This window comes from Falco naumanni, chromosome 8 (assembly GCF_017639655.2).
Source record: "Falco naumanni isolate bFalNau1 chromosome 8, bFalNau1.pat, whole genome shotgun sequence".
Taxonomy (NCBI): Eukaryota; Metazoa; Chordata; class Aves; order Falconiformes; family Falconidae; genus Falco; species Falco naumanni.
The window spans coordinates 53,717,509-53,742,537 of record NC_054061.1 but is presented as its reverse complement, the minus strand read 5'-3'; the positions used below and the strand labels follow the sequence as shown (position 1 = coordinate 53,742,537).

At 41.2% G+C, this 25,029-nt stretch overlaps 2 protein-coding genes across 2 annotated transcripts; both read left to right on the top strand.

Moving 5' to 3' along the window:
- Nucleotides 1-883: 883 nt before the first annotated feature.
- On the top strand, nt 884-7,163 carry DUSP19 (dual specificity phosphatase 19). Its single transcript, XM_040602933.1, has 4 exons — nt 884-1,174; nt 1,320-1,366; nt 2,368-2,520; nt 6,488-7,163. Exons 1-4 carry the CDS (start codon nt 955-957, stop codon nt 6,707-6,709), a joined length of 642 nt encoding a protein of 213 aa, XP_040458867.1. The 5' UTR covers nt 884-954; the 3' UTR covers nt 6,710-7,163.
- A 1,081-nt stretch (nt 7,164-8,244) lies between these two features.
- On the top strand, nt 8,245-23,064 carry NUP35 (nucleoporin 35). The gene is made up of 9 exons (XM_040602932.1): nt 8,245-8,362; nt 9,118-9,288; nt 11,268-11,395; nt 13,060-13,120; nt 13,713-13,854; nt 14,250-14,319; nt 14,408-14,536; nt 15,092-15,259; nt 15,612-23,064. The coding sequence occupies exons 1-9, from the start codon at nt 8,344-8,346 to the stop codon at nt 15,687-15,689; spliced, it is 966 nt and encodes a 321-aa protein (XP_040458866.1). The 5' UTR covers nt 8,245-8,343; the 3' UTR covers nt 15,690-23,064.
- The last annotated feature ends 1,965 nt before the right edge of the window (nt 23,065-25,029 follow it).

Below are 25,029 nucleotides of genomic sequence, written 5' to 3'. Positions count from 1 at the left end.
ACTACAAATAGTACTCTCTGGAGAACACGAGCACACAGGCATTGAGGGGATTGTGAATAAGGGAAACCAGTCCCACCTTGCCTCCCTTTTCTTCCTACATAGCCTCTTTGGTAAATTTAAGAAGATGATTTTGTTTAGCCTTTGGCCACTAGCCCAGTGGTTCCGGAGGGAGGGTGTGTGTGGGGGGCGTCTGTGGGGGGGAAAAAAATACTTAATTCAAGTATTTTCTAAGCGTTTTCCCATGAAGCAAGGCCTAATTACGCTCAGACAGGCATTGCTGCGTGATTGGGTTTTCAAAACAGCCGCACTTATCTAATAAACAGGCATTGACAGTTGAAAGGCTGCTTTAATTAGACTGCTGCATTGTTCACTGCCAGATCAAAGCCCCACAAATACTAGTTAGAAAAAAACAACAACCAACCCACCACCAAATTTTTAGGTGAACCCAAAACTTTCTGACAGGCTTACAGTACTAAAAGAAATGCACTGGCAAACCCCCTGTGACTGGCCCCGCTACAGAGCCCGGAGCGAGCTGGACGCCTCGCAGGGAGTCACTTCTCGCAGCAGTGGCCCCGGGGGCCAGGCACAGCCGGTAGGAGGCCACGGTGCCCACCCCGGTGAGGCCGGCCCGGTCCCCGCCGCCCAGAATGAAGCCGGGCGGGACAAGCCCCGCCGTCTCCCCGCGCCTGCACCCCGCCGCCGCCTCACGCCCCCTCAGCGCGGAGAGGCAACGGCCCCGCGCGTCCCGGCCCCGCGCGCCGAGGCTCCGCCCCGAGGGCCCGGCAGCCAATAAGGGCGCTGGCGCTCGTCCGACAGAGGGGCGGGGCGCCGGGCGGAAGGGCGGGGCGCCGGGCGGAGGGGCGGGGCGCCGGGCGGAGGGGCGGGGCACCGGGCGGAGGGGCGGGGCGCCGGCGGGCCTTGCCGTCAGTCGCGGGCGAGCGGCGGCGCCGGGCGATGCACTCCCTCACCCAGGAGATCCGCAGCTTCTCCCGGGCCAACCTGCGGAGGCAGCGCACCCGCGTGACGACGCTGACGGGCAAGAGGATCATCGAGACGTGGCGCGGCGCCTGCCTGCAGGTGGAGGAGGAGGCGGAGGCGGCGCCCGGCGGCGGCTTCGTGCAGGACCTGAGCGCCGACCTCCAGGTCGGCGTCGTGAAACCCTGGCTGCTGCTGGGTGAGCGGGGCCGGGGGCCGCTGGGAGGACCGGGGGGGCGGGGGGACCGGGCGCCGGGTGCGGGAGGGGGCCCGGGGGGCGTCAGGGGCCTGGCTGCAGCGGGGCAGCCCGCTTGGCGTAGCAACTGGGCCCCCTCTCTCCTCAGGGTCGCAGGATGCCGCTCACGACCTGGAGACGCTGAAAAAGTATAAGGTGAGGTGACACGGAGATCGGAGTGCACCTGGCGCAGTGTGGCTGGTGGAGTTCTTCTAAAAAAGGCTGGAATAGTCCCGAGTAACTTCAGGAAAATTGTATCACCTTAGCGGTGTTAGAAGCAGCTCCGTTTGCAGAGGGGCGGAAGCCGGGGTGCTGCCAGCCGGGGGCTGGTGTGGAGGCGTCGATGGGACAGGTCCCGCGCTGTGCTGTGTGTGTCGCCCTTTTGGAATGGGAGCAGCATCAGGCCGCCATGCCCTGTGCGGGTGGGTGGGACACACGAGGCAAAGCAGCAGCCCGAAGTCCGCCCCGAGCTTTGGTCTTTTCACTCTTCTGTGTCACAGTAGTGGGGCGATAAGGCCTTGGGGCAGCGGTGCTCCTGCAGGGCAGTGGGGCACTAGGCCGGCATCTGGGGGCCACGTAGATGTCATTTCGCTGTAAGTTACAATAACCCACAACCTGGCCATAGCCTGGGCTGAGCAAGAGGGCAGGAGGCTAGAGGTGGTCTCACCTGCCAAGCGCAGGTATAGTTTACTTTGAAATCCTTCTGCTGCAGTAGATGGTACTAATAACTCAGTAGAAGAAAGATTAAGCTGATGGGTTAGGGCAGGGTTGAAATTTGGGTGATTTTTGTGTGGTCTGTGCTCTTATTCCTATAGCTTTCTCTTTTATTTTCCATCTCTGTGCTGACGACTCCTTTTTCTGTTGAAAATCCTTAATTTAGTTTGTGTTTGGTTGAGCACAGATCTTGTCCTCACAAAAAAAATCAAGGAAACTGAATTTTATCACAGTATATTTTAACATGCATTTAAACTTTGCTTGGAGAAAAGTATACCATAAACAGCATACATATGTACAACTGAATGCTGCTGTTCTGTAAGGTACAGTCTGTGTATGCCTAAAGAATAATTTACTGTTGCTACTACTGCTCATTTTGCTTGCTGTCTTCAGAAATTGTCTTTTTCTGGCCCCCCTCCCCTTCTTTTTTTTTTTTGGCTTAGGTTACTCATGTTCTAAATGTGGCATATGGAGTCCAAAATGCCTTCCTCGATGACTTTATATACAAGACCATTTCTATTCTGGACCTCCCAGAAACTGACATCACCTCCTATTTCCCAGAATGTTTTGAGTTTATTGAGAAAGCCAAGATCCAGGTATGGTTTATCAATAATTAATGTTAGTAGTTATCCTGTTTAGATTATTTATTACACTAATTTAAAATCTAAAGCAGCTTTTTTTGTCAAAAGAAAGCATGGTACCAAATGAATAGTTTTGCCATTGCCTTTTCCAATTTTAGATAGACAATCCAAGCAATTTCTAAGCATTTCTAGACACACGGTGCTGCTGTTAATCCCCATTCCCTGCAACGTTGTTTTTTCAGAATGACTGTCTTATGTGTCTTAGAGAAGTTCTTCTTTAATACAGTTGGACTAGTAGCTGACTTTAGATAAAGAAATCCTTTTGTGAGTCCAAGTCACTACATCTGACAGAGGGGAAAGGAGAAACTTTACTTTCTGTACTTTATCCACTGAGGATGTTGTTCTGGATTAGAAGCAAGCCTAACAGGGCTTTTACAGATCTGTGTGGTTTGTCAGCAGTCATCCGTCATCCTTGTGCTTTTCCTTGGTTGTCTATTGAAGATGAAACACTTTGAGACATGAATTCACACACAATTATGTACCAAGACTGTCAAGAGAATGTGTTACTAGTCTTGGAGCCGACTTGTGATTTAACTGCTAACAAAATCCTGAAAAAGATGCAACATAGGAAATAGGGTGAGGGGACTCCTTCTGGGGTCGTTTGGCAGATTTGTCTGTAACCAAGACCATCCCTGACTCATATTTATTAAGTTCAGGCTTACTGTGTAATTTACGACAGCCATTGCTTGGACCTTATTGCACGCTATTCCACCATATCTACTATATTCATTATTTATGTAGATTGGGATAAAAGAAGATAATCTTGTCCCAGCTTTCTTTGTGTCACACAGTGTTCTTTCCTTCTCTCATTTATCATTTACGAGGTATGTGATACGCATTGTTGCTTAATGACCTTTTCAAGGTTTCTAGTTACGGTTTCCACTTAATTTTTAAATGAGACTTGCCATTCATAACTGCATCGTGTAGCTTTCTGCCTCTGGTGTTCATGTTCCAGTTACTGTTTTGTAAGCTAGGGAATTCTGAAAACTTTTACAGCAGTATTTATAGTTTTCTAATAGGAGAGTTGGGTGAAAGAGCAGGTGATTGATGGAAGAGATGTTCTTCAGGATCATTTCGTGAAGCATGTGATAGTAGTGTGCGGAGACAGAGCTCTGGAAGGTTTGAAGTACTTTATTTGCTTTGTTAAAGTAGCGCTAAAAGAGCTTATGATAAATTGTATCACAAATTATTATTCTGCTTAAGTAATCACAAAAAGATACTAGTTTCATGCCCTAACATGGGGGAGGGAGAGATGCTCACTGGTGAGAGAGTGTGATATATGAGAAATTATTACTAGAACGTGATTAACTTAATGGAGAAGTATGAGAGCACTTGAATTAGAGAATGCAAGTAAAGCTTGCACTGTTCAGTAAGTCATGCCAGCTGGTACTTGTAGCAGGATTGACTTTTCTAAAACTGTAACTGCTTAAGTCTGTAGATGCCATAGTACAAATTCTGATACTGATCAGAGCTCACCTTTTCTTCTAGGCTCCAAATTGGCAGGCAGATTTTCCGTGACATGTTAGGTGACCCATATCAGATCATAGTATGAGGGATTTTTTTTTATTGTTCTGTTTCATATTTAATTAGAAAAACTTTAAAATATTGCCTTTCCAGGGATCCATTTTCATGAATATCTCTCCTTATTGCTCCCTCTGTCCCTCCTAAAGAAAAAGCCCTGGCACCACTGCAAAGTAAAATAGGCTGTCAGGATCAGAGGAAGAAGTTCTTGGTAAATAGAGATTAATGTCCTATCTGCAGTCAGTTTCTCACTTTTATTCTGTATTCATATCTATATACAAAATCAGTTAAGAAGTAGCATGCCAAATGAATCTCTGTATAAAGCAACAATGGGATTTAGCAAGGAAAGCTAAATGTCCTTACGATTAAATTTGGTTTAGTGTTACTGCCCATGTTCATTCATGTCCAGTAATTTTCAGTTCTATTCCATGGATATCACTCTGTAACTTTTGGCAATGTACAACAGAACTGTCATTAAAAAATGAAATGCATAAATGTGAAAGAAGAAAATAAAGCATGAACTGCACAAAGAAAAAAGGACTGCTTCCAATGCTTGGTTTTTTTACCCTCACTGCCACTGCTAGATACTGATCTTGGTTATGGTACATTATGTCTAAAATAACTCCCACTGAATCAGTAAAAACTACTCCAGATCTACCTACAGTGGATAAGCTTCAGCAATTGCTTTATTAGCAGTGGCATAAATATTTTCAATGTAATAATTTTGATGTCATTATTATAAAGGAGGTAGTGGATTTACAGGTCACCACTGGCACTTCCTCAGGTAGTTGAAATACATGTACAAATCTGCTTTCCACTCTGCCTAGTCTGTGTGATGAGGAGGCATGCCCCTCTGAATGTGAGAAAGGGAATGAAGATTACAATTCTCAGCAGGCAATGCAAAGTGGATGTGATTTTCATTGCAAAAAAGGGTGGTATTGTGGTTGATTGTGCTGGGATGCAGGAGCTTAGATTCAGTTCCTAGCTCTGTCATAATCTTGTTGTGTTAACTTGAGCAAGTCATTCTTCTTGTCTCAGCTTGGCATTTCTTCAACAAGGATAATTACACTCAATTCCATACCACTTTGTCTTATTATTTAAACTGGAAGATTTTTGGAGCAGGAACCATTTTCTGCTCTGCGTGTTTATTAATATACTGGATAAATGCAACTCCTGGGTCTATAACATAAACCATCAAGTTCCTGGAAAGGAACCCTGGTGGTTATGAGCTCTTCTTTTTTGTCCGAGTAAAATGCCCATTGAATAATTTGCACCTGCTAGGGCAGACAGAGCGGGCTGTTTATATCTAGAATAAACTCATTCAGCACATTGTGTCATGTATCAATATCTTTATTCAGAACATGTAGATGCTAGGGGGTTGGTTTTGTGGTTGTTTTGTTTTGGTTTTTTTTGGGGGTGTGTGTGAAAGTGGCATTTGGCAGACAGTTTGGACTAAGCCTTCTTGAGTCATAGCCTGATGTACAAACACAACAGGATCGTGAAGCCTGGGCCTTGCAAACGTTGGCTCACACTAGGTTGTCTAGTTGTCTCTGTGTTAACTCATGCCTGTTATTTCTTAATGAAACTTGCAGTGTTTGTTTAAAGAGTCATTCAGGTTTCAAAGATTGTGTGGGAAATGTTTAGGTAGGATAAAACCATTACTTTTACAGATAATTGAGGATAAGCCTGAATTTAAAACCCAGGAGAAACAGTTGTGACTTTATGCGAGTTTCGGTAGTTTCGGGTTTTACACCTTAGTCCCCAGTTAAGGGACTGTAGTTGTATCAGCCACTACAGTTGCATCAGCACTGTGATGGGGAAAGACGTTTATTGCAAATCATGTGGTCTCTTCTCTGTTTCTGTGCATGATCCTGCTTATCCAAAATCTTCATGGAAGAACTCCATAGCATGCAAGAAACGCGTGACTGAAATTCCAAGATGTTCTAAAATCTGCCTCTGTGCCTAGCTGTTTGCTGCCTTGTTATGTTTTTAACCTGGTAACAAGATACAGTCAAATAAATTCCTTGCCATATTTGAAATAAAATCTATTTTAAAATTGGCAGCCAATTAGATCAGATATCTTAGTATTCCAGACATCTGTGATTTGTTTTTTACATGAGGGGGCTGCTGTCTTGGGGAAAGGGACAGAGGAATGTTTTTTAGTTCTAAGGTATGAATTAGGTTTCAAGTATTTGATAACTATGAAGTGGTCTTGGTTCAAAAAATACTTAATTTGGGCTTATATATCTGTGTTTGGAGTCACTTGTATGTGTAAATATTTGCTTGGAACTCATCAAGGAGCTTTTAATAAGTCTTAACAGATTTTTATATAAGGTTTCTAGTACTTGTTACTATCTATTTAATGAATATCCTGACTTAATGTTCCATTTGTTTCTTGAAGGATGGTGTGGTACTGGTCCACTGTAATGCAGGAGTCTCCCGTGCAGCGGCAGTAGTCACAGGTTTTCTAATGAATTCAGAAGGACTGAGTTTTGCTAGAGCCTTTTCCTTGGTGAAAAATGCAAGGCCCGCGGCTTGCCCAAATCCTGGCTTTATGGAGCAGCTTCACAAGTACCAAGAACAGAACATAAAGGCAAATGGAAGCATAAATGATCACGACTGATCAAAAGGGAGAAGTGAAACAATCTGTTTTGACTATACAGTATCAGATGTTGGATATACTGTAATCCGTCATTTTGCAGTCCCCTTTCACATGTGCACCTTAAAGTCTTTACATACTTTTTTCTTACCCTTCTTTGACCCCCTTTTTTTCAGGCCAAATGGTATTCCACTGACTTCAGAGATGATTTTGCCCAGGAAGAAGCTCTTCCTAGAATGCTAATAAAAACATAAAGTTCAATTTTCCTTAAAATGCTAGAAAAAACCCCAGAACTGGTTGCTGGGTTTTTGGGTTTTTTTTTGAACCATCAGAAAATGCAGGCAATAGAGAAAGGAAATAAAATGAGATAAGTTGCCCTGTTTAATACTAAACCACATTATGTATTCCAGTTGGTTTTAAAACCTAGGTAATAAAATGTTCATATAATAAAGTACCTTGGTACTGGATTTTAAATTCATATTGCAACTAAAGAGGATTTTATTGAATTTTGCGGGCTAGCCAGCCATTAAATATTTTTTGAAATGACAACAGATGGTCTTTTGAGGATGCTCAAAATGTGTAGGATGCTTTAATGCTTCATGCTTTTTACTGTTTCTCATCCAGTAGTGATTTGAAGTGCACTAACATGATGTTTCCAAAGTGCTGGAACCAGCCTATGAGGTTGGTGTTTGTTTGGGGGTTTTTTTGTAGATCATTTTGATGGAGATATGAAACATGTTTATAACAATCTATCTCAGACTTGCTGCTACTGTCCTATCATTGCACCCAGTCCTCAGTTGCTCACTCCATTCCACATCACCTGTAAAAAACAGATGTCGTAGAATAGGTAATTTTGACCCTCCTGACAGGTCTTGGGCATGTTTAAAAAAACCCACCAAACCAACCACAAAACTGCAAAAGATTTTAATAGTATTTTCTGTGGTCTTCACACCAGTTTTAAGCGGTTTGATATGTTAATATCAACAAAATAAAAGGAATACAGTGTTTGGATAAATTTTGTGCTGAAGTGATTTCAAAGGTTTGGTTTCAGGTGCGCGTCTGTGTGCATACCAGTTCGAAGCGCAGCACGGCGCGGCGTGTGAACCGCACAGTGCCTTGTGCTCAGCGGTCGCTGCTCATGCCAACGCGAGGCCTGGGCCACCGTCCCGCTCCCCGCTGCTGCGCTCTGGCCACCGCTTGCCCGTGGCCGAGCTGGTCACGGCGCCTCCCGCTGGGCCGCGGGCGGGAAGGGCTGGCGGCCTTCTCCCGGGGGAGCAGGCTGTGCCGGGGCGGGTCCACGAGTTGTGGGGAATCATCTAGGCCACGCCGGTTCTTTCCCACCGGGGTGTGCGCGTTAGCGACGGCCGCTGGCGGCCCGCAAGAATGAGGCTGGGTGGGGGCGCGGGCCGGGCACCCCAGTGGGGCTGGCGGCTGCAGCCGGCGGCCGGGCCCGCGTCGCTGTGAGGCCACAGCTCCCGCCCCGCAGCCTGGGAGCGGCGGCGCGGTGACGTTACGCCCCGTCCCGGCGCCGCGGCCGCTGGTAAGATGGCGGGCGGGGCGGAAGTGACGGTGGGGGGAAGTTCCGTCCCGTTTGAAAGCGCCCGGCGGAGCGGCCACGGCTTTTTCCCGCCGCTCGGGCCGACGTGGCCGCTTTCACCATGGAGGCGCCGCCCGCAGGTGAGCGGGCCCGCGCCCTCCCTGCCACCGTGCCCGCCTTGCCGCCGGTGCCTCCTTCGGCTCTGCCGGGCGCCGCCTCGCCTCGCTGCGTGCGGGTGTGGGGCGCTTCAGGTCGCGGCCGTCTCTCCGGGCGTGCCGGGCTCTGCCGCTCGGCGCCGCCCGCGCCTCTGTGGGCCAGTGAGGGGGTCGGGGCTGCGGCGGGCCCCCAGCCCCGGGCGGGGGGACGCGCTGGGGCAGCCTGGCGGCTGGCGCGGGTGAGGGGCCCCGGCGGCGGGTGCACGGGGTTACGCCATGCTGCCCGGGCCGCGTCCGCGCCGGAGGCACGCCGAGACCCGGGGGCAGCTCGGGGGCGCGGCGGGGCCGGCCGCGGGGAGGCCGCCGTGAGCCGGGCTGTGGCGCGGAGCTGGCTGGCTGGCGGGGGAGGTGGCCTAGCCTGGGCGTGATGGCTCTTACAGGAGGAACGCCCTGAAAACAGCCCTAACATCGTAGCTGTCCGCAAAACCAGACACCCAGCCGTAACTGGTGTATTTTAAGAACAAAGTCTCAGCGTGGTGGTTCTTGTAGTTGCAAAAAATTCAAGCTTGTGATAAACTTCGGTTACTTGCAATATAAATTACTAGATCAGCCGTACTCGCTTACTGTGTGGCACTGTGTATCGTTTTATGTTTCTCTAATAGTGCCACTATTGAAGCACTGGAAAAGGTGCAATCACCTGGCTTCTTCCGGGGTTTTAAATTTTGTTTGCATTAACACAGGAGCTGAGCCGATGACTCTTGGCTCCCCGACATCTCCAAAGCCGGGAGCTAGTGCCCAGTTTCTTCCTGGATTCCTGATGGGCGATTTACCTGCGCCGGTGACTCCGCAACCACGCGCTTTGAGCGGCCCTTCAGTTGGTGTAATGGAAATGAGGTCTCCGCTGCTTACAGGTCTGGATTTGTTAAATGCTGAAAAGTTGTCCCAAAAGCAAAAGTTGGGTTTGTCTTACTCTTCTGCCTGAATGTTGCAGACTTGAATTCTTGTAGTTTTATAACTTGCTATAAATTAACCCAGCTCTTTGAATAAGTGAACACAAGTGTATTCAGTGGCATCTGGCTAAGTAGACTAAAGTTTAATAAAAGTTTTAAATGGAGCAGTTGTGATACCAGGAAAAGTTGCTTTTACATGGAAGGTAACATGAACATCTTCTAATATAAAATCAATTTCTATAGCTCTTTATATGTCAGTTGCATATGCAGCCATCAATGTTTTCTCTTTGTTTAAAACAGATTTGTGCTGGTAAACTAAATGCAGCTTCTGCAAGCTGTTGATTTCTTTGCAATGACTTCTAAAAAGTCACTTGGAGATTGTCAGAATTCTAAAAACTGGATGGAGAAAAACTAAGGAATGCCTCTTAATGAGTACCTAGTAGTTGTATTTACAGTCTTGATGTCTGCTGTAATTGGACTGGAGTAGTGACTTTTACTGACTGTAGGTGCTCATCTTTTTTCCAACTAGAAAAAGTCTTTACCTGTGTTTCTAAGATGATGGCACTATATGTCTGTTTTTCTCTCTTGAGAAGTGTGAGTAATTAGCAACTTCTTCAATTCATTTCATGTCATGGGTGATCTTGGCTTTCTATTAAATCAGTTGGTGTAATCTAAATATCTGACAGTGCTAGCAAACTAGTAATTTTTTTTTAAAAATGAGGATAAAAGTACTGCAGATAGTTTTAGATATTAATTTCTTTCAATTTCAAGCAGAATTGGACTTGAGGATCCTTATGGGTCCCTTCCAACTAGAGATATTCTGTTTGGTGGTCTCTTAGTCTCCTGCTTCTTGCTCTTGTCCACCACCACCACCCCACCTCCTGTCTCCCCCACATACAAACCTCTTAAGAAAATATTTATGAAATTGAAAAGTCATGTGAATTTCATCTAATTGCTTTTAAAAGAGTTTATTACAGCCTCGGAGTTTCAATTCTAGAAAAGGGGGAACCAACAGGATATTATCACAGGTCTCCTGAAATGATGAGTGATTGAGTGTATCACTTAAACTGCAAACCTTGATGGGAGAGTGCTTTATATAATATATTGTAACAGTTCTTGAATGTGTTGAACAGTTCAAAGAGGAACTTTGAAGTTTTGAAGCTCAGAATTTAGTATTGAAAAGTACTCTGGAAAAGCCCAATTTTGAAACGTTTTGCAAGTGAAAACTGTTAAGTCAAACTAGTCCCCCTCACTCTGGGGTAAGCCCACACAAAGTGTGCAGAGATATGTCAAGATCTTGTCAAAGTCAAAAGTCAGTTTATGTCAAAAGTCAGTTTAATTCTCTGTTATACTGGTAGTCCCAAAGTTTACAAAATGAGGGAGCAGCTGGCTTAACTTGATCCTGACTAAACACACGCTAGTCCCTGCTCTGAAGAGCTTACATTTTATTTGATATGAAATTACATGGGAAGGTAAGGGATTTTGATAGTGGGAACTTGACAGCATGTGCAATGTCTGTGTGCATTTTGGTATGGTTCTTTAGCATGTAGAATGTCCCAAGTCTTAAAAACCTTGCTTTTGCATCTCAGCTACAGGGGAGTTAGTCTCTGAAACATTTAAAATAACCTGCCCTAAAATAGGAAGATGTAGCTATGCTCAGAATTTCATAAAGAGAACAAGTGCATGTAAGTAGTGAATATACTATTTTAATAAGAGGTTTAAGTTTTAGATGATAACTTGTGTAAGGAGGCAGTTTGGCATGTGGTATTCTTATGTAGAACAGTAAAACCTGAACACTTTGGTAGGCCAGATGGTTTTGCAAACGCCCAGTGAAACAAGTCTTTCATGGCTGAATTTACTGTTGAAGTTTCAAGAGCAAGTAGCAGTGGAGTAAGATTGCAAGTTCTGTCACGCTTTTCATTTGTTCCTTTTAATTGCAGGAGGATCTCCCCCACAACCAGTAGTCCCTACACATAAAGATAAGAGCGGTGCCCCACCAGTTAGAAGCATATATGATGAATTATCTAGTCCTGGGCTTGGATCAACACCTCTAACCTCAAGAAGACCAGTAAGTGGCTTAGGTACTGGCCTGTTAGCAGATATGAGGCAGCTTACTGCTTCAGTGATTTCTTTAACTCGGGTGTATAAACTGCTGTAACAAAGTGACTGTTGAGTTGTCACATGCCGCTGTTCCTTAGGGTGTTTGGTGTGCATGTTCCTATGTAGTCAAAATGAGAGCTGCAGTCATGGAGCTATCTCCTATTGCTACTGATTTTTTTCAATACTGTAGAGAATGAAAAATGAAAATCGCACCTCTGCTATGCTTTGTACATGACAAATGCAGACTTATTGCAGCTTTTCACTTTGCAAATTTATTGGGCTGCTGATTGCCGGAAGAGTCCTAATATGTGCTCTTTTCTTTTAGTGGGCAGTAGAGGCACTTAGTGAAATAGAAGGAATTTTGTGCAGAGTAAAACATCTAATTAAAATTTGGCCATGGATGTAGGGTTAATTTTGAAAGAATAACATTAACATTTCTAGAAGGTTACTCTAATAATAAGCTCCACTACTTAGGTCAGCTGAGCAGTCCAGTGTAAGTTGGTTCTTTTTTAGTGAACACTATTCTTTTGATTCAAGGAGAAGGCCTTTCACTGAATAAGCAGTCTTTGTATTGAGTGTCACCTTCTGAAAAGTTTATTTTGAAAGTTCATGTTCTCTGTGAAGGACAGAATCAATACTGTCTTGAAAGAGTGGGTATCAACCCAAAACAACAAAACAGTGAGCAGCTATCAGAATGCTAGGTCTACTGGTGCTGCAGTTTGTTTGATCTTGTCCAAGAAATGACAGGATTCAAGCTAAAAATATGCTAAGTTTTTTTTTTCGTATTTAAATACTTCTGTGTTTTAAAAAAAAGTAACTGCTAGCAGCTAAAACCCAAAGTATACTTTCCTTCAGTGCAGGTGCACTAAGTAGTTGAGGGGGAAAGGAAGTCTGGTCATGAGGAATACAACTCGGGGTTATGCTCCCATTAGTTCTAAGTGCTTTAGTGAAAATCAAATGCTGGTAACTTAGGATACTGGTATCCTTTCCATCAGGATGACATGAATGTTGTGAGTTAATATACTACAGCAATAGTGAGATGCCCGTTTTGAAAAAGTTAAGCTATAAAGTTTCTGAGTATTGATACCCAAAGTGACTTTGTTTTACAAAGCATATGTGATTGTTGTTAGGGAATGTTTTTGTCAGTTCCTGTTACCTAAAGCTCGCCCTAAGCCTAAATAAGCTGCCGCCTTGTATACCGGTAACTCTTGTTAGATGATAAAATACTATACAGACCCTGAATCCTGTTGCTTGTGTTGCTTCCCTTCTGTAGTTTGCCCTACATTCCTATACTATCTCTGATACCTGCATTTAAGCCTCTGATCAGGAAGGTTAACTGTGTTCTCTTCTAAGGCTTAGCAGTCAGCTGAAAATTCCAGAAGGTAATAGCTGAGCCCTACTGGATGTCCAGGCTATCTGCTAGGCTGTGTGCTAGAATGGAAAAACATTGTCAACTAACTTCATAATCATGTATTAAATATACATGTAACTATCTGTTCTTACTCTTGAAAGTTAGGAGTGACTTAAGTCAAACAGTTAGTAATCTTGCCTGAAGTTACCTGGAAATGATCTCTTCTGATCTAACAAGTGTACCTGTAAGAATGATTTGTTACTTTCTGTATTTTAATGCAGGCCAGCTTTTCTCTAACACAGAGCCCGTTGGTTGGAACGATGTCATCAACTCCTGGAACAGGTAGATGTCCTTTGAAAATGTATAATCTACATTCTTACTGCTTTCCTTTACACAAAAGTCATCACTGTTCAAGCTACATCAACTTGCTAATTTGCAAAGGAGTTGCGTGTTTATTTGTTAGTTTTTCAAAAGGTATATAGATGTGAATAGGAAATATTTTTCCATTTTGAGACTGAATTTCAATCAACTTTGCTTACTCCTTATTCAAAACTTGTTGAGCTGAGCACAGAGGTGGTTGTACTTGAGTGAAGCAGCCTTCCATCTTCATAAGGTTTCCTACCTTGTGTATGAAACGATGGCTTCTTGCTGGTTGTTGTCTTTTGCCCCCTTGTTCCTTTTGGCTTCTGCATTAAGTTGCTGTTGTTTAGAGGTCAAGGAGAAAGCTAGGTTTCTAGTCATAACACTTAATAGCATGTTTGCAGACATGAAGTTTGGATTGACTTACTTGTTGGTCTGTGTCTGCAAATCTCCATCAAACTCTTCCATATGCAAGTGAAATGATTGATACTGAATTTGTTCTTTCACTATAGGCTCTCAAGATTATCTGTCTGGCAAAAGTAATTTGTTAAACAATGCCATTTTGATTTAACAGCTTCAAGTGTGTTCAGTTCTGCAAGTATTGGGCAGCCTAGGAAGACTACTCTATCTCCTGCTCAGCTAGATCCTTTTTACACTCAGGGTGATTCCCTGACTTCAGAAGATCAGCTTGATGACACATGGGTAACTGTATTTGGGTGAGTTGATTCCCAAAACATTGGAAAAAAACATGAGTGAAGTCTTTGCAACATACAGAAAGAAGTACTTGGACGTTGCTGTTGTCTGGTGTTCCTAGGTTCTGCAGGACACACAATTGTACTTAAAAGCCTCCAAATGCGTGTATTGTAGTGAAGCACCTTAACTTAAGCTACATGTTAATTTTTTCAAGTTAAAAAGGCACTGTTCTGCTATTAAGGTGTGTGGTGAAGTAAAAATGCCTAGAATAAAATATTTCAAGTCACTGCTGCTGAAAAGGCATTAACACACTGGTGTCTCTTGAATTTCTAAAAACCCTTCACAGGGTTTTTTTTTTAGCACCAGAATTCTTAAACTACTCATCATAATTTTTTTAGTATTCTTTCTGTCTTTTCAGATTTCCTCAAGCATCAGCTTCCTATATTCTTCTACAGTTTGCTCAATATGGAAACATATTAAAGCATGTGGTATGTCTTACTTTTCGCAAATAGATCTCAAATTATCTGGTTCATTCTTCAAAGGGATAAAGGTCACAGTTTTCACTTGATCTTTCAGATGTCCAACACAGGAAACTGGATGCATATTCGATACCAGTCTAAGCTTCAAGCCCGGAAAGCCTTAAGCAAAGATGGAAGAATTTTTGGTGAATCAATCATGATTGGTGTCAAACCGTGTATAGATAAAGTAAGTTAACAGCTGCTTTTATTTAAATATAAGGCACTCTGCTTTTGGGCTGCCTCTTTATTTTCCCTGACCTCTTTAGCATTTTTCCTTTTTTGAATTGCAAAGCATAGATAGTTCAGTTATAAAGGCATAGTCTATTATACCTTACATGAGTTCTTAAGTATTTGTCAAAATTTCCTGCTGAGAAGGGTCATTGTGGGAAATCCCTGTGCTTGTTGGAAGTTCCAATGCACAGAATTATGCTGATGTACAAGGTATGAAGTGAAACCGTAACATAAGAGACAATGGAAATTAAAGAGTTGCCCAGACTGGAATTTGTGGGATTTAGGGGCTGTGATATATGTGTGATGGCAGATTTTGGCTGACGTTAGTACATGTAGTGAGCAGATTACAAGTTTCCGCTACTTTGCAATGCTGTAATCCAATGTATAAATGATTGCAGCGAGGAAAATGCTTGGTGGTGGTATGTACTTGTGTGCTTTGTACTGACAGACAATTTACCTGTGGTCTTTTCTGTTTAGTATTTTTTTTTACATTGTTAACCCTCTTTTTAAGAGTGTGATGGAAACCTTTGAAAGAAGTTCTACATCCCCAGTGTCTTCAGTCTTCACTCCACCTTCAAAATCTGTCAGCACACCCATACAACCTGCAAATAATACCACAAGGATTTCTACAATGAGACCTCTTGCAACAGCATATAAAGCTTCCACTAGTGACTATCAGGTATTTTAAAGAAAATAGAAGCATGTGGTTTTGTGCTCTTTCCCTTCAGTTGTATGAGGCTGCACACACATGAAGTTGTGTGACCTTAGCCTTTATTTTCTCCTGTCATTTCCTTAAATATGGCGTTCAAGTACAAACTTGGTCTGTTCACTCTCTCAAAAAAATAAGAAAAAAAAATTGACTTGTCACTTTTCCAGAGGTTAGGGGCTTGTTTTGAAAATCTTTTGAACATACTATGTCAAAATACAGTACCACTAATGAAAAAAAAAAACCTGGTTCCTGTAAGAAGAATTAATTATATGCTGACTGTTTCTTTTTATTTTCTCTCTTCCTCTTTCCCCCCGCCTTCTAGGTGGTTTCTGACAGACAAACTCCTAGGAAAGATGAAAGTATTGTATCTAAAGCAATGGAATATGTGTTCGGCTGGTAATACACAAGAGGAAGTAATACAAAGTTGGTCAGGGTTTGAAATATACAACTGGCATCTGTGGTTAGTTGTATAACTACTGGTGGCAGTAATTTAACTTACATCTCACCTGTTTTGCCTTCAGTTAATTCAGCAGACATGTAGCTTGCACTTTAAATGATGGCAATGTACACATGGTTTGAAAAACTGAGTAAGTGTAAATAAGTGCTTTTCCCCCATTTGTGCTCTGATTGCATGATTGTAGAAAAAATAGCAGCACTGACTTTTCCTCTGTAATTACTTTCTCTGAATTACTTCCCAGTAAGTTGGAAATGTTTAAAATGGCAGCTTTATTTACTAATGCCTTTAATTTTATTGGGTGTTTTTTCCTGGAAAGGTGATGGGCAACCTGCTGGAAGAACGCTATACACAGCTGGCTCCCAGGGACAGGACTGTTTTTAGCATATGTGACTTTAATTTTTTTTTATTAAGATTCATTGCTGGTTTATAATCTCTGGCATCATGTTTTGAATGTCATAGCAACCTTATAACTCTTTGTATTATTAATAAAGCTAAATCAAGTTAAGGTTTTCTTAGGTGATTTTCTCAGCAAGTATGAGTTCTGTTAGGAAAAACTACTTGCAGTAGTCAAAGTATGATGCTGCCTAATGTTTATTAAAGTGTTATCAGCAGAGCAGGTGCTGATGATTTTTACTTCAGTACCAACTAGTGTTAAAACTAGCTAATGTAGAAATCTCTCCATGGGTATTTCATAGCAGTGTGCACTTAAGAGGTAACAAACTGTAGCATTCTAACATAAAAATGTTGAGTAGAAATAGCTGAATAGAAAAATGCAATGTGGCAGTGGCCAGAGCTGCCTTCATTTCAAGACTTTTCTAAGAAATTGTCTTTAAGGTATTGGCTGAATGATGATTGTGTTTTTCAAAAAAGTTGAACTTCCAGCATCCTGAAGTTTCCATTTGGAGGTGAGCCTCTCCAGTTATCATATGTGTTATGTAAGCCCATAGTCTTCAATGAAGATAAAGGTCTCTTTCATCTGGGAAGAGAGCAAGTTTTCTTCAGTACTTGGGAAACTATGTGCAACTATTACTTTTTGAGTTTGTGTCTGTGTTTAGTGTGGGTCAACATCAGTATTTTAGTTTGGCTCAGTAGCGTGCTGGTCAGGTGAATGTTCAGACATACCCATTTCCATGCTTTTGCTTCACGCTGCAGTGTGGTCTTGGAGTTCTTCAGCTGCTCTTCTCTGATGAAATTAGAATGAAAAGATAAGTTCAGGATACTCGGATGTCCCTCGGATACTAATGGGCACCCAGTTTACAGGATTAAGCTAGAGAGGGTCCTGAGTAAAATCCCCAAAGCACTTAGTGGGAAATAAGGTTTCTACCTCAGGGCACGTTGGTGCTTCGTTGTATGCTTTAGCAGTAACCTATGTACAAGTGGATTCGGAGATACTTGAGATGCATTTTACTGTATTTGCTGGCTGATGCTTTTGGATTATTGGTTGCTGCTCTTCCATTTGCATTTGATCACAGGGAGCTGCTTAAACCTAATTAATATCTGAATGTGTTTTCTCAGAAAACATCTGGCTTTTTCTTGGTGAAAAATGTTTGTTATGGAGATGGCTTCAGAAAGAAAATGGGTAGTTCAGCTAAATTCTTGTTTTGGTAGTTGCTTTGCGAAGCACACTTCTGGTGCACTTCAGACTTGTAATGATGTGTATTGGATTTAGCTTAGTGAAGTGATGAATAAGATTTAACTTGTATCAAGTAAGTCTGAAGCTAAATACATAAGGAAGGAGTTGGAGGCAAAGTCAGTAGTTTAGGACCTGTTTTATCGGTAAGTACCAGATGTAAAAACTGTGCTGAGTTGTGCGTTTGGTGTGCTGTTTTTGTTTTGGGGGGGCGGTTATTTGCGTGTGAAAGGGCGGAGGATATTGAGAAGTACATGAGTGAAGAATCTCTGAAACACTTGGAAGGTCTTAAAGTAAACCTTTTCAAGGCTAGATACTGTTGTTAGGTAGCATTGCATTTAAAAATCCATTTTTTCCTGTTTGTTGACTATGTACCTGCTGCTTTCCAACAAGGAAGGATTCTCTTCTAGCTGTAGCTAGATGTGATTTACATTAAAACCAAAGTTACAGACTTCAGCTAGTGATGTGTACCATACTTACGAAACTGTTTTGGTTTCAGTTGTATGGGGTTTGTTGTAAGACTCTGGAATATATTTTCCATAGGATTACGACTTTAGTTTAAAATAAAACTAATTAATAATTTTTTTCTGTTATCTGCCTCCATCATAAGTATATTACTCAGGGATCTAATTTGCTTCTTTTAATACATAGATCTGCACGGTTTTAAATTCTAGAAGGATTTGTTCTATTGTCTCAGTGGTAATTTCATTACAGTTTTAACAGGTATTTTTTTGGTAAAGAATTTTATAACTTGGAGATAGCATTTATTTTTATTGTACTTTTTCCCCTCCCACCTCTCCTCAATTTTAGTTTTCTAGAACTTTCAAAATGACTGGTATTTGTTTGGGTAATCCATGTACAGTAACTTACAATGAAGATCAAATGTTATGAGTACTTTAGGTCTGCCTCTCATTCCAAGTTGCAGGCATCTACCTCCCCCCTGTGGCAGATCTTCAGAACTCTAATGAGAGGTTTTAACTGCATAGAATATGGTATCTTAGCTAAACTATTTAGGAAGTGCATGAACAGTACTGTGAGATAATAGCAGTGCTCAAATGTCTCATGGTTGAAGTGTTTCTGTAATAAAAGAAGAAAGGACAGAGTTTACTAAATATCTTAATTAGGGAGTAAGTCAGACTTCTAAATACTGCTTCAATGAAATAGTTCTTAAACTTTATTTAAAATCTTACCAGTGTTCACTAATTTTAATTGAGATGGACAAATTGTCCAAATCTTTTTAGCAGATTATACTGCGATATTCATTCTGTATGAACATAATTTTCTTCTTTCTAGTAGTCTGAGTGCATGTGTAAAAATGAGTCTCATGGGTTTTCTTTAATTTGGCTGTAGGTGACTAGACCACAGATGAGTCTGCAAAAAGGTACTGCTTAAGTATGTTTAGAAATAGTAAGCTGTTCAGTTAAGTGATGAAAACAAAATAAACTGGCTTACAAACAACTTGTAACCAGGAGTTGCTTTACTGAATTTCAGACTGCAGGTGAGAATGCTCTAGAATAAAAATTCTAGATCTCTAGTAAAAACGTCAGTCCTTGGGCAATTTCATGGCTTTGTGGTAATGCCTTTTTTAATGGTTTGGGCAAGAGTAAAAGGTGTTCTTTTGATGGGTCTCTCTAAGCGTCGAAGTGCAGACAGTACTGACTTTCACACTTCTGTTAGTGTTTCTAAATTAAAATTCAGCTGGTGTAATTACCTTTACAATGAATTCATAATTAATAACTTTGTAAATTTTTTTGCCTTCTATTAAGGAATCTTTTGGCTCAAGTTTAAGTTTTTGTGTAATACATCAATTGTGTTTCTAGCAACAAATTTATCTTTTCAACTTTCTGCAAGTAAAACTCATGTTGAAATCAAGAGCATGTCGGAGAAGCTGTGAATTCTTATGTCCTATATAATGTCATTATCTTGATTCTTCTTTAAGTTACTCAGTTTTGTAAGTGAAACTTCCAGCTTAAATAAAGAGGTTATTGTTGATGTAAGCAGATGCAGTTAAAGCAATCTAAAAATTCTGGTCTCTAGATGAAGTGGTGTTCTTTGTTCATTATGGTCCTCTTGTGTTTGGAGTTGGAGACTGATTAGAAACAGCATGAAAGTAAGGAATTGCTCTGAACAGTCATTGTTTTATTTTGCTCAATTGTTTATCACATTGGATTTTGGTACAGTTTACTGCAGGAATCAGTTTGAACATATCTGTCATTGTAGGGAAGAAATGAATTTTCCACATTAAAAATAGAGAACTCTTCAATGATACTGTTTTCCCCTTTCTGTTGTGTATGTCAGCCACCTAATTAGCTTCTTGTTTAGCTGCCCTTGGAGCCCTGTGTGTTCTGTGAGAATTTGTCCATTGTTGCAAAATCAAGTTCCAAAAAATGCTTTCTTTTTCGAGGATCTTTCCAATCTCCTGGTATTAAGGAGGTAGCCTTGAATATGTGAAGCAAGGATAACATGACAAATGGATGTGCTTGGAGATCTTGGAAATGATAGCTCGGTCACGTGGATTATCCAGTTATTAATAGACTGTTCTGAAACCTGAAGATAGTTCAGAATTGTTTATGAGATAAAGTGGTGCAGCTGAATATTTTAGTTGGAACCCAGACTGGGCAAGTTTTTTTGAGTGCGAGTATGCTAACTGGTGGTAGTTCTCTTGCCAAAACTCCCGTTTCCTCCTGGCAACTAAACATGTATCTGGCTTGAAAGAATCATGGCTGCAACACTGGCTGTCATGACATAAAGCACTGTAAAATGAATTTATTAAGCTGTTTAGATCTTGTAATGTATTAATAATGTATGTTATTGATCCAAGTAGTGTCAGTTTCCAGTCTCCTGCTCGAAAATGCACAGCAGTCAGGCTGCAACAGACCTCAGACCTTGCTTCCATAAAGTCATAAAATGGTAACAAAATTTACTCTTTATTTCAGTTCTTTGCTGCAAAGTAACCAACTTCTCTTGCACCACATGCTTTCTGGGCTGGCAAGTACTTTGACTTCCTGGGCTTTCTCACCGAGTGCTCTTAGCTTTCCTTTTAAAGTTAGGAAATTTGATTTGTTTACTGTGTAGGATTGCATCGGTGGGTAAGATCATGCTGCTGACTTTAGTGGAATTGGTGGAAGGTCTGCAGTATTTTCCAAGCATGCAATATGATAGCATGTAGTATCACATTTCAATAGATGAAATACATTTACAATTGTCTATCATAGGATACTGTAATGGGCTATTGATTTTTAGGTGCCACAGTTTCTTTGTAATTGAATTGTGCTTGTGAACGTATGAAAATGTTCATTTGCAGACTGAAGGTCATAAAGTAAAAATTGCACAGAGGTCAACCTTAAATACAAGCTAGAGAACAGTCTAATATTAATTACATTATTTTTCCAGATGACTGCATTAACAATGGAGCTTGCATGTATATTGAATACTATGAGTTTTGTTCTTGCTAACGGTAGCTTGTAAAAAAAAAAGACATTAATTGTTTTTCCTATGCACGCACTTAGACTTGCCAACTTTCCAGTTTCTAGCAAATGTGGTGGCTCTTTAGAATAAGAGGTATCAAACAGCTTTCCTCCAGGTACATTGTAGGAATGGGGTAGGATGAATGTATCTCTTCACTTAAAGGCTTAAAACATCTTTCTAAAAATCAATGTTGTGCAGACAATTGCATAATTAAGAATCTAAAACATACTTTTAATTATTAAAGACACATCTAGCCTAACAGATAATACAATGAATAACTGCAGTATTAGTATTTTAATGGAGTGGATGGTGGCAATGGCTGTCTTTTCAGCTTTTGACCATCTAGTCCTTGTTGAGCATCTTACTAATTGAGTTTCAAAATGTTTTTATTACTGGAAAAGGTCCTGAAAGACACAGAATCATGGATTATCTAGAGTTTGAAGGGACCCATAGGACAATAGAGTCTAGTTCCTGATACTACAGCTATGGCACTAGTACATGGTATAACTTGCTGCTAACAGTGGCAGCAGCTGGCATTCTGTGCCCCAGGAGGTGAAAACAAGTTTATTTGGATGAATTAAAGCTGTAATAGCATATCAAAATGTGGTGCAGGAACAGCTACATAGCTGCTTCACTTCCAGAAGACCTTTGTGGCATCTGACTCCAGATGGGTATATAATGAACGCTGAGAAATGGTATGTGTGTATACCAGATATTCAGGGTATTATTGATGGAATATATAATGTGACAAAGACCAGGTCAAGTGTAATTATTTATTAAAAAACTAATAAAATCTGTAAGGCATGAAGAGTAGTCTGAAAAAGCGATTGGAAAAGTTTTCTGCTGTACGAATACTTTATCACCAAACTACTGTAAAATACAACATGTATTAGAAGCTTATGTTCTGGTATCTTTGCCACTTCAGATGCATTTGAAAAGCTTAAGACACTGAACTTTGACACACAACTATAACAATGGTGCACTGACCTCTGAACCTTAACACTTGCATGAAGAGGTTATGTAGATACGTCATTTGCTTTCAGATCTATCACAGCATGAAGAGGGTAAGAAAAGGCTTAGGTAGTAGCATTTTCTCAGTATTCTTCCTCTGCCCCTTTTTTGTGCAATTAAAGTAGCACGATAGAAATTGTCACCTCTGTTTCTGAAAAAACTACCACCTCCCCACTGTGTTAAGTGGGTATTGCATGAAATGTGGCTGACTTAGTGATGCTGTAAATGCTTGTAGTGAAAGAAGTGCACACTATTTTCTCTACCTAACATGTTTTTGATTGGCATTCTGTGTAAGGTCTTTATTTTCTGGGTGAAGGATTGTTTTAACAATTGTAAGTGATTTTGTTGGTATCATTCTCTGACCATCGGGAATTGCTGAGACTTGAGTTCCTGCAGGATGCACTGGGAGTCACTGCACATGTAGCTTGTGTGAACTTTGATCTGGAAAAAAATTACATGTAAGGCATTTGATTCCACCATGTCTATGTTGGGTTCTGTTAGATTTTTGTCTCCTCCCTCAAAAATTCTGTGGGGTGAATTGGGAGAGGTTGGTTCCACTGAAAGATGTGCCATCTTTGTTGTAGAACGGAAAGACATGAGATCATGCTAGGTGGTGTTCAGACATAAAGCCGCTATATTGCTCATAAAGAGAAAGGTACACCGAAGCTCTACAAGGAATTGCTGCACCAGTATTTTAACCTACTGAAATTTGAGCTACGGTGTAAATAACACCTGGCAGTCACCTTGTTAGCCTCAGGTTGAGTATTGTTACTGAACATAAGGTAATGGGGTTTTCCTCTAATTAGATTTATATATATATATATGTGCGCTGTATCGGGGTAAACTTGTGCAATAATTTGCAGATGTAATTTAAATGTATTATTTTTTTATAACACATGAAAGCCAGAAAAAACCTTGAAGATGCAGTGTGACAGCAAGAAGGAATTCTTGAAGATACATTACTGAAAACCGAGGACTACTACCACAAAAGTTAGTCAATAGGACTGGAAAATGTTATTTTTTAAAAAAATACAAACCCAAACCCCAAAACTTATTTATTGCAAGTAGTGTATACAGACTTTGATTTTTGGGTAGGTCTGATAGCTGACCAGATGATTTACTGTTAACTGCATTTGAAATGCCAGTTACAGAGTATATTGTAATTGTTCTCTGAAGCCACTACGGTCCAAAAAAATCATTTTGCTTCAACTGTAAGTCTAATTGTTCTTTTCTGAAGTGTTACAATATTGTGTTTAATATCCAGTGTTTTTAATCTTAAGAATGTTTTCTCAAACTTTTGTCTCTTGAAGTTGGTGGGAATCCTAAAGTTGAAATCTCCAGCTTTACAATGGCAGTACTTAAATAGTTGGTGAGCTTGACAGTGTCTTAAATGAATTCTGGGTGTATTTTATTATTAACCTCATACAAACAAATATACTAATGTCAAAAAATTCAGTAAAATTGGGGTAAATTGTTACGGAGCTCACAGGCTAATGGAAGAAGGCCTCGTGTTTTCAGCACAACTCTGAAGTTGTCCGAACAGTCACCTGGAATGTTTTTTTGGTGTTTCTGTGGTGTGGGTTTTTTGTTTGTTTTTTGCAACAGCAGTCCAGCACTGTTAAGAGCTGATGGTGTAGGCTTTGTCTTCAGTACTACAAGGAGACTATAAATCTAGCCATTTTAAAAGGAAAAGAAATTAATTTGGCTGACTGCAGCAAACTTGAGCAGCAACCTGATCTGACACATGAGGTCACAGTGCTTGCCTAGCATCTCTTGTTTCACATATGTTGGGCTTAAATATGAACATCTTTTCCTACAGCTAGCTGCAAAACAAGAGGATCTGTTATTAACCTGCATATTGTTATTGTGGGTGGTTGATTGTCATTCCCTCTTGATCACAATTTTCTATCCTATCCGTTATTTTTATCCAACAGTTTTCTTCCCAATTTATTGCATGCTCAAGTTCAAAAAGAAATAGTTTTGCTTTCTGTGGAATAAAATGTTCTACAGTGGAAAATGTTGCCCACCATTGCGCTGCCTTTATCCCTTTCCTAAGGGTACTTCAGTGGGCACGTGAAGCCTTTGCCTGTTACGTTGTGTCTGTGTTGCGAGATCAGCTGATCACCCCTGTTCTCATTGTATCTCAGGCTGACCTTGGCTCAGCAGGAAAAGCCTGCCTGAAAATAGACGCCAATACTGGCAATTCGTATGATAAACTGGTGGATTCTTTTTATACATTTTAGCTGCAGAGATTCTAGGCAGGGAGGAAATTGTGTGATCTTTACCATGCAGGGAGAAAAAGCACAGGCATAGCAAGTAACGTGAAAGATGATGGCTTAGAAGCTTTAGGTTACCATAAACACCTGTTTCCAGGCTTTCATTCTTATGTGGAAAGGATCTTGCTCTTGCAGGAGAATCCCTCTCCAGAACCCAGGGATCTCCTCTTAATTGCTGAAGATTTTCCTTAGCAGAAATAATCGGAATATTATGATAAATGTGTCAAACCTGTAGGGATGCCTGAGACCTGGAACACAGAACTATTTGTTCTGGTGCCTACGCTTCTGTACTGGTTTTAGGCACTATGGCAAGAATGGGAGCCTTTTGTAAGCACTGTATAGACATTTTGGAAGAAGTAGGTACGAGCCCGCAGAACTTGGAACCTGGAAATGTGAGATTGTTGGAAATCAGGGGTCTTAATTTTGTAGGTATGAAAACTGATTAACTGAAAGATTAAATTACTTATTCCAGGGTTATACAGCTGATCTGGAGGAGCAGAACTTGTAGACCAGAGGCTGGTTTAGTACTGTAATAGAAAGAATTATTTGCTTCCTGCTAATGTCACCATGGAACTATAGCATTTTTTTTTTTTTTTACTTCACTGTTTGGTAGCTCCTGCTAGAAAACCTAAGGCTGCATTATGGCAATTTTTTTTTGCTGCCTAAACATACAGAGGTGGAAATGCCTGCTCCCTTATTTCCCACCCCTAGCTTTTGTGCCTGCTCAGTTTTTGCAAATAGGAAGCCAAGTTTGTTGAGAGCAGTAGGAATAATGCCCTTGTGCTACATTTTACCTTGTCATCTCAAAATCAAATAGCATCTCTCATCAGCCAAAAATCAGGAGCTGCACACAAGTGTCACTGCAATGCAGCTGTTTTTGTGGCACAATAGCAAAGAA

Bases quoted from the DNA above. Each gene is read 5' to 3' on its own strand.
- DUSP19 (XM_040602933.1), top strand. From the start codon at position 955: ATGCACTCCCTCACCCAGGAGATCCGCAGCTTCTCCCGGGCCAACCTG. The intron at 1,367-2,367 runs GTGAGGTGACAC...TTTTTGGCTTAG, and splicing joins AGACGCTGAAAAAGTATAAG to GTTACTCATGTTCTAAATGT. The intron at 2,521-6,487 runs GTATGGTTTATC...TGTTTCTTGAAG, and splicing joins TTGAGAAAGCCAAGATCCAG to GATGGTGTGGTACTGGTCCA.
- NUP35 (XM_040602932.1), top strand. The intron at 9,289-11,267 runs GTCTGGATTTGT...TTTTAATTGCAG, and splicing joins GAGGTCTCCGCTGCTTACAG to GAGGATCTCCCCCACAACCA. The intron at 13,121-13,712 runs GTAGATGTCCTT...TTGATTTAACAG, and splicing joins GTCATCAACTCCTGGAACAG to CTTCAAGTGTGTTCAGTTCT.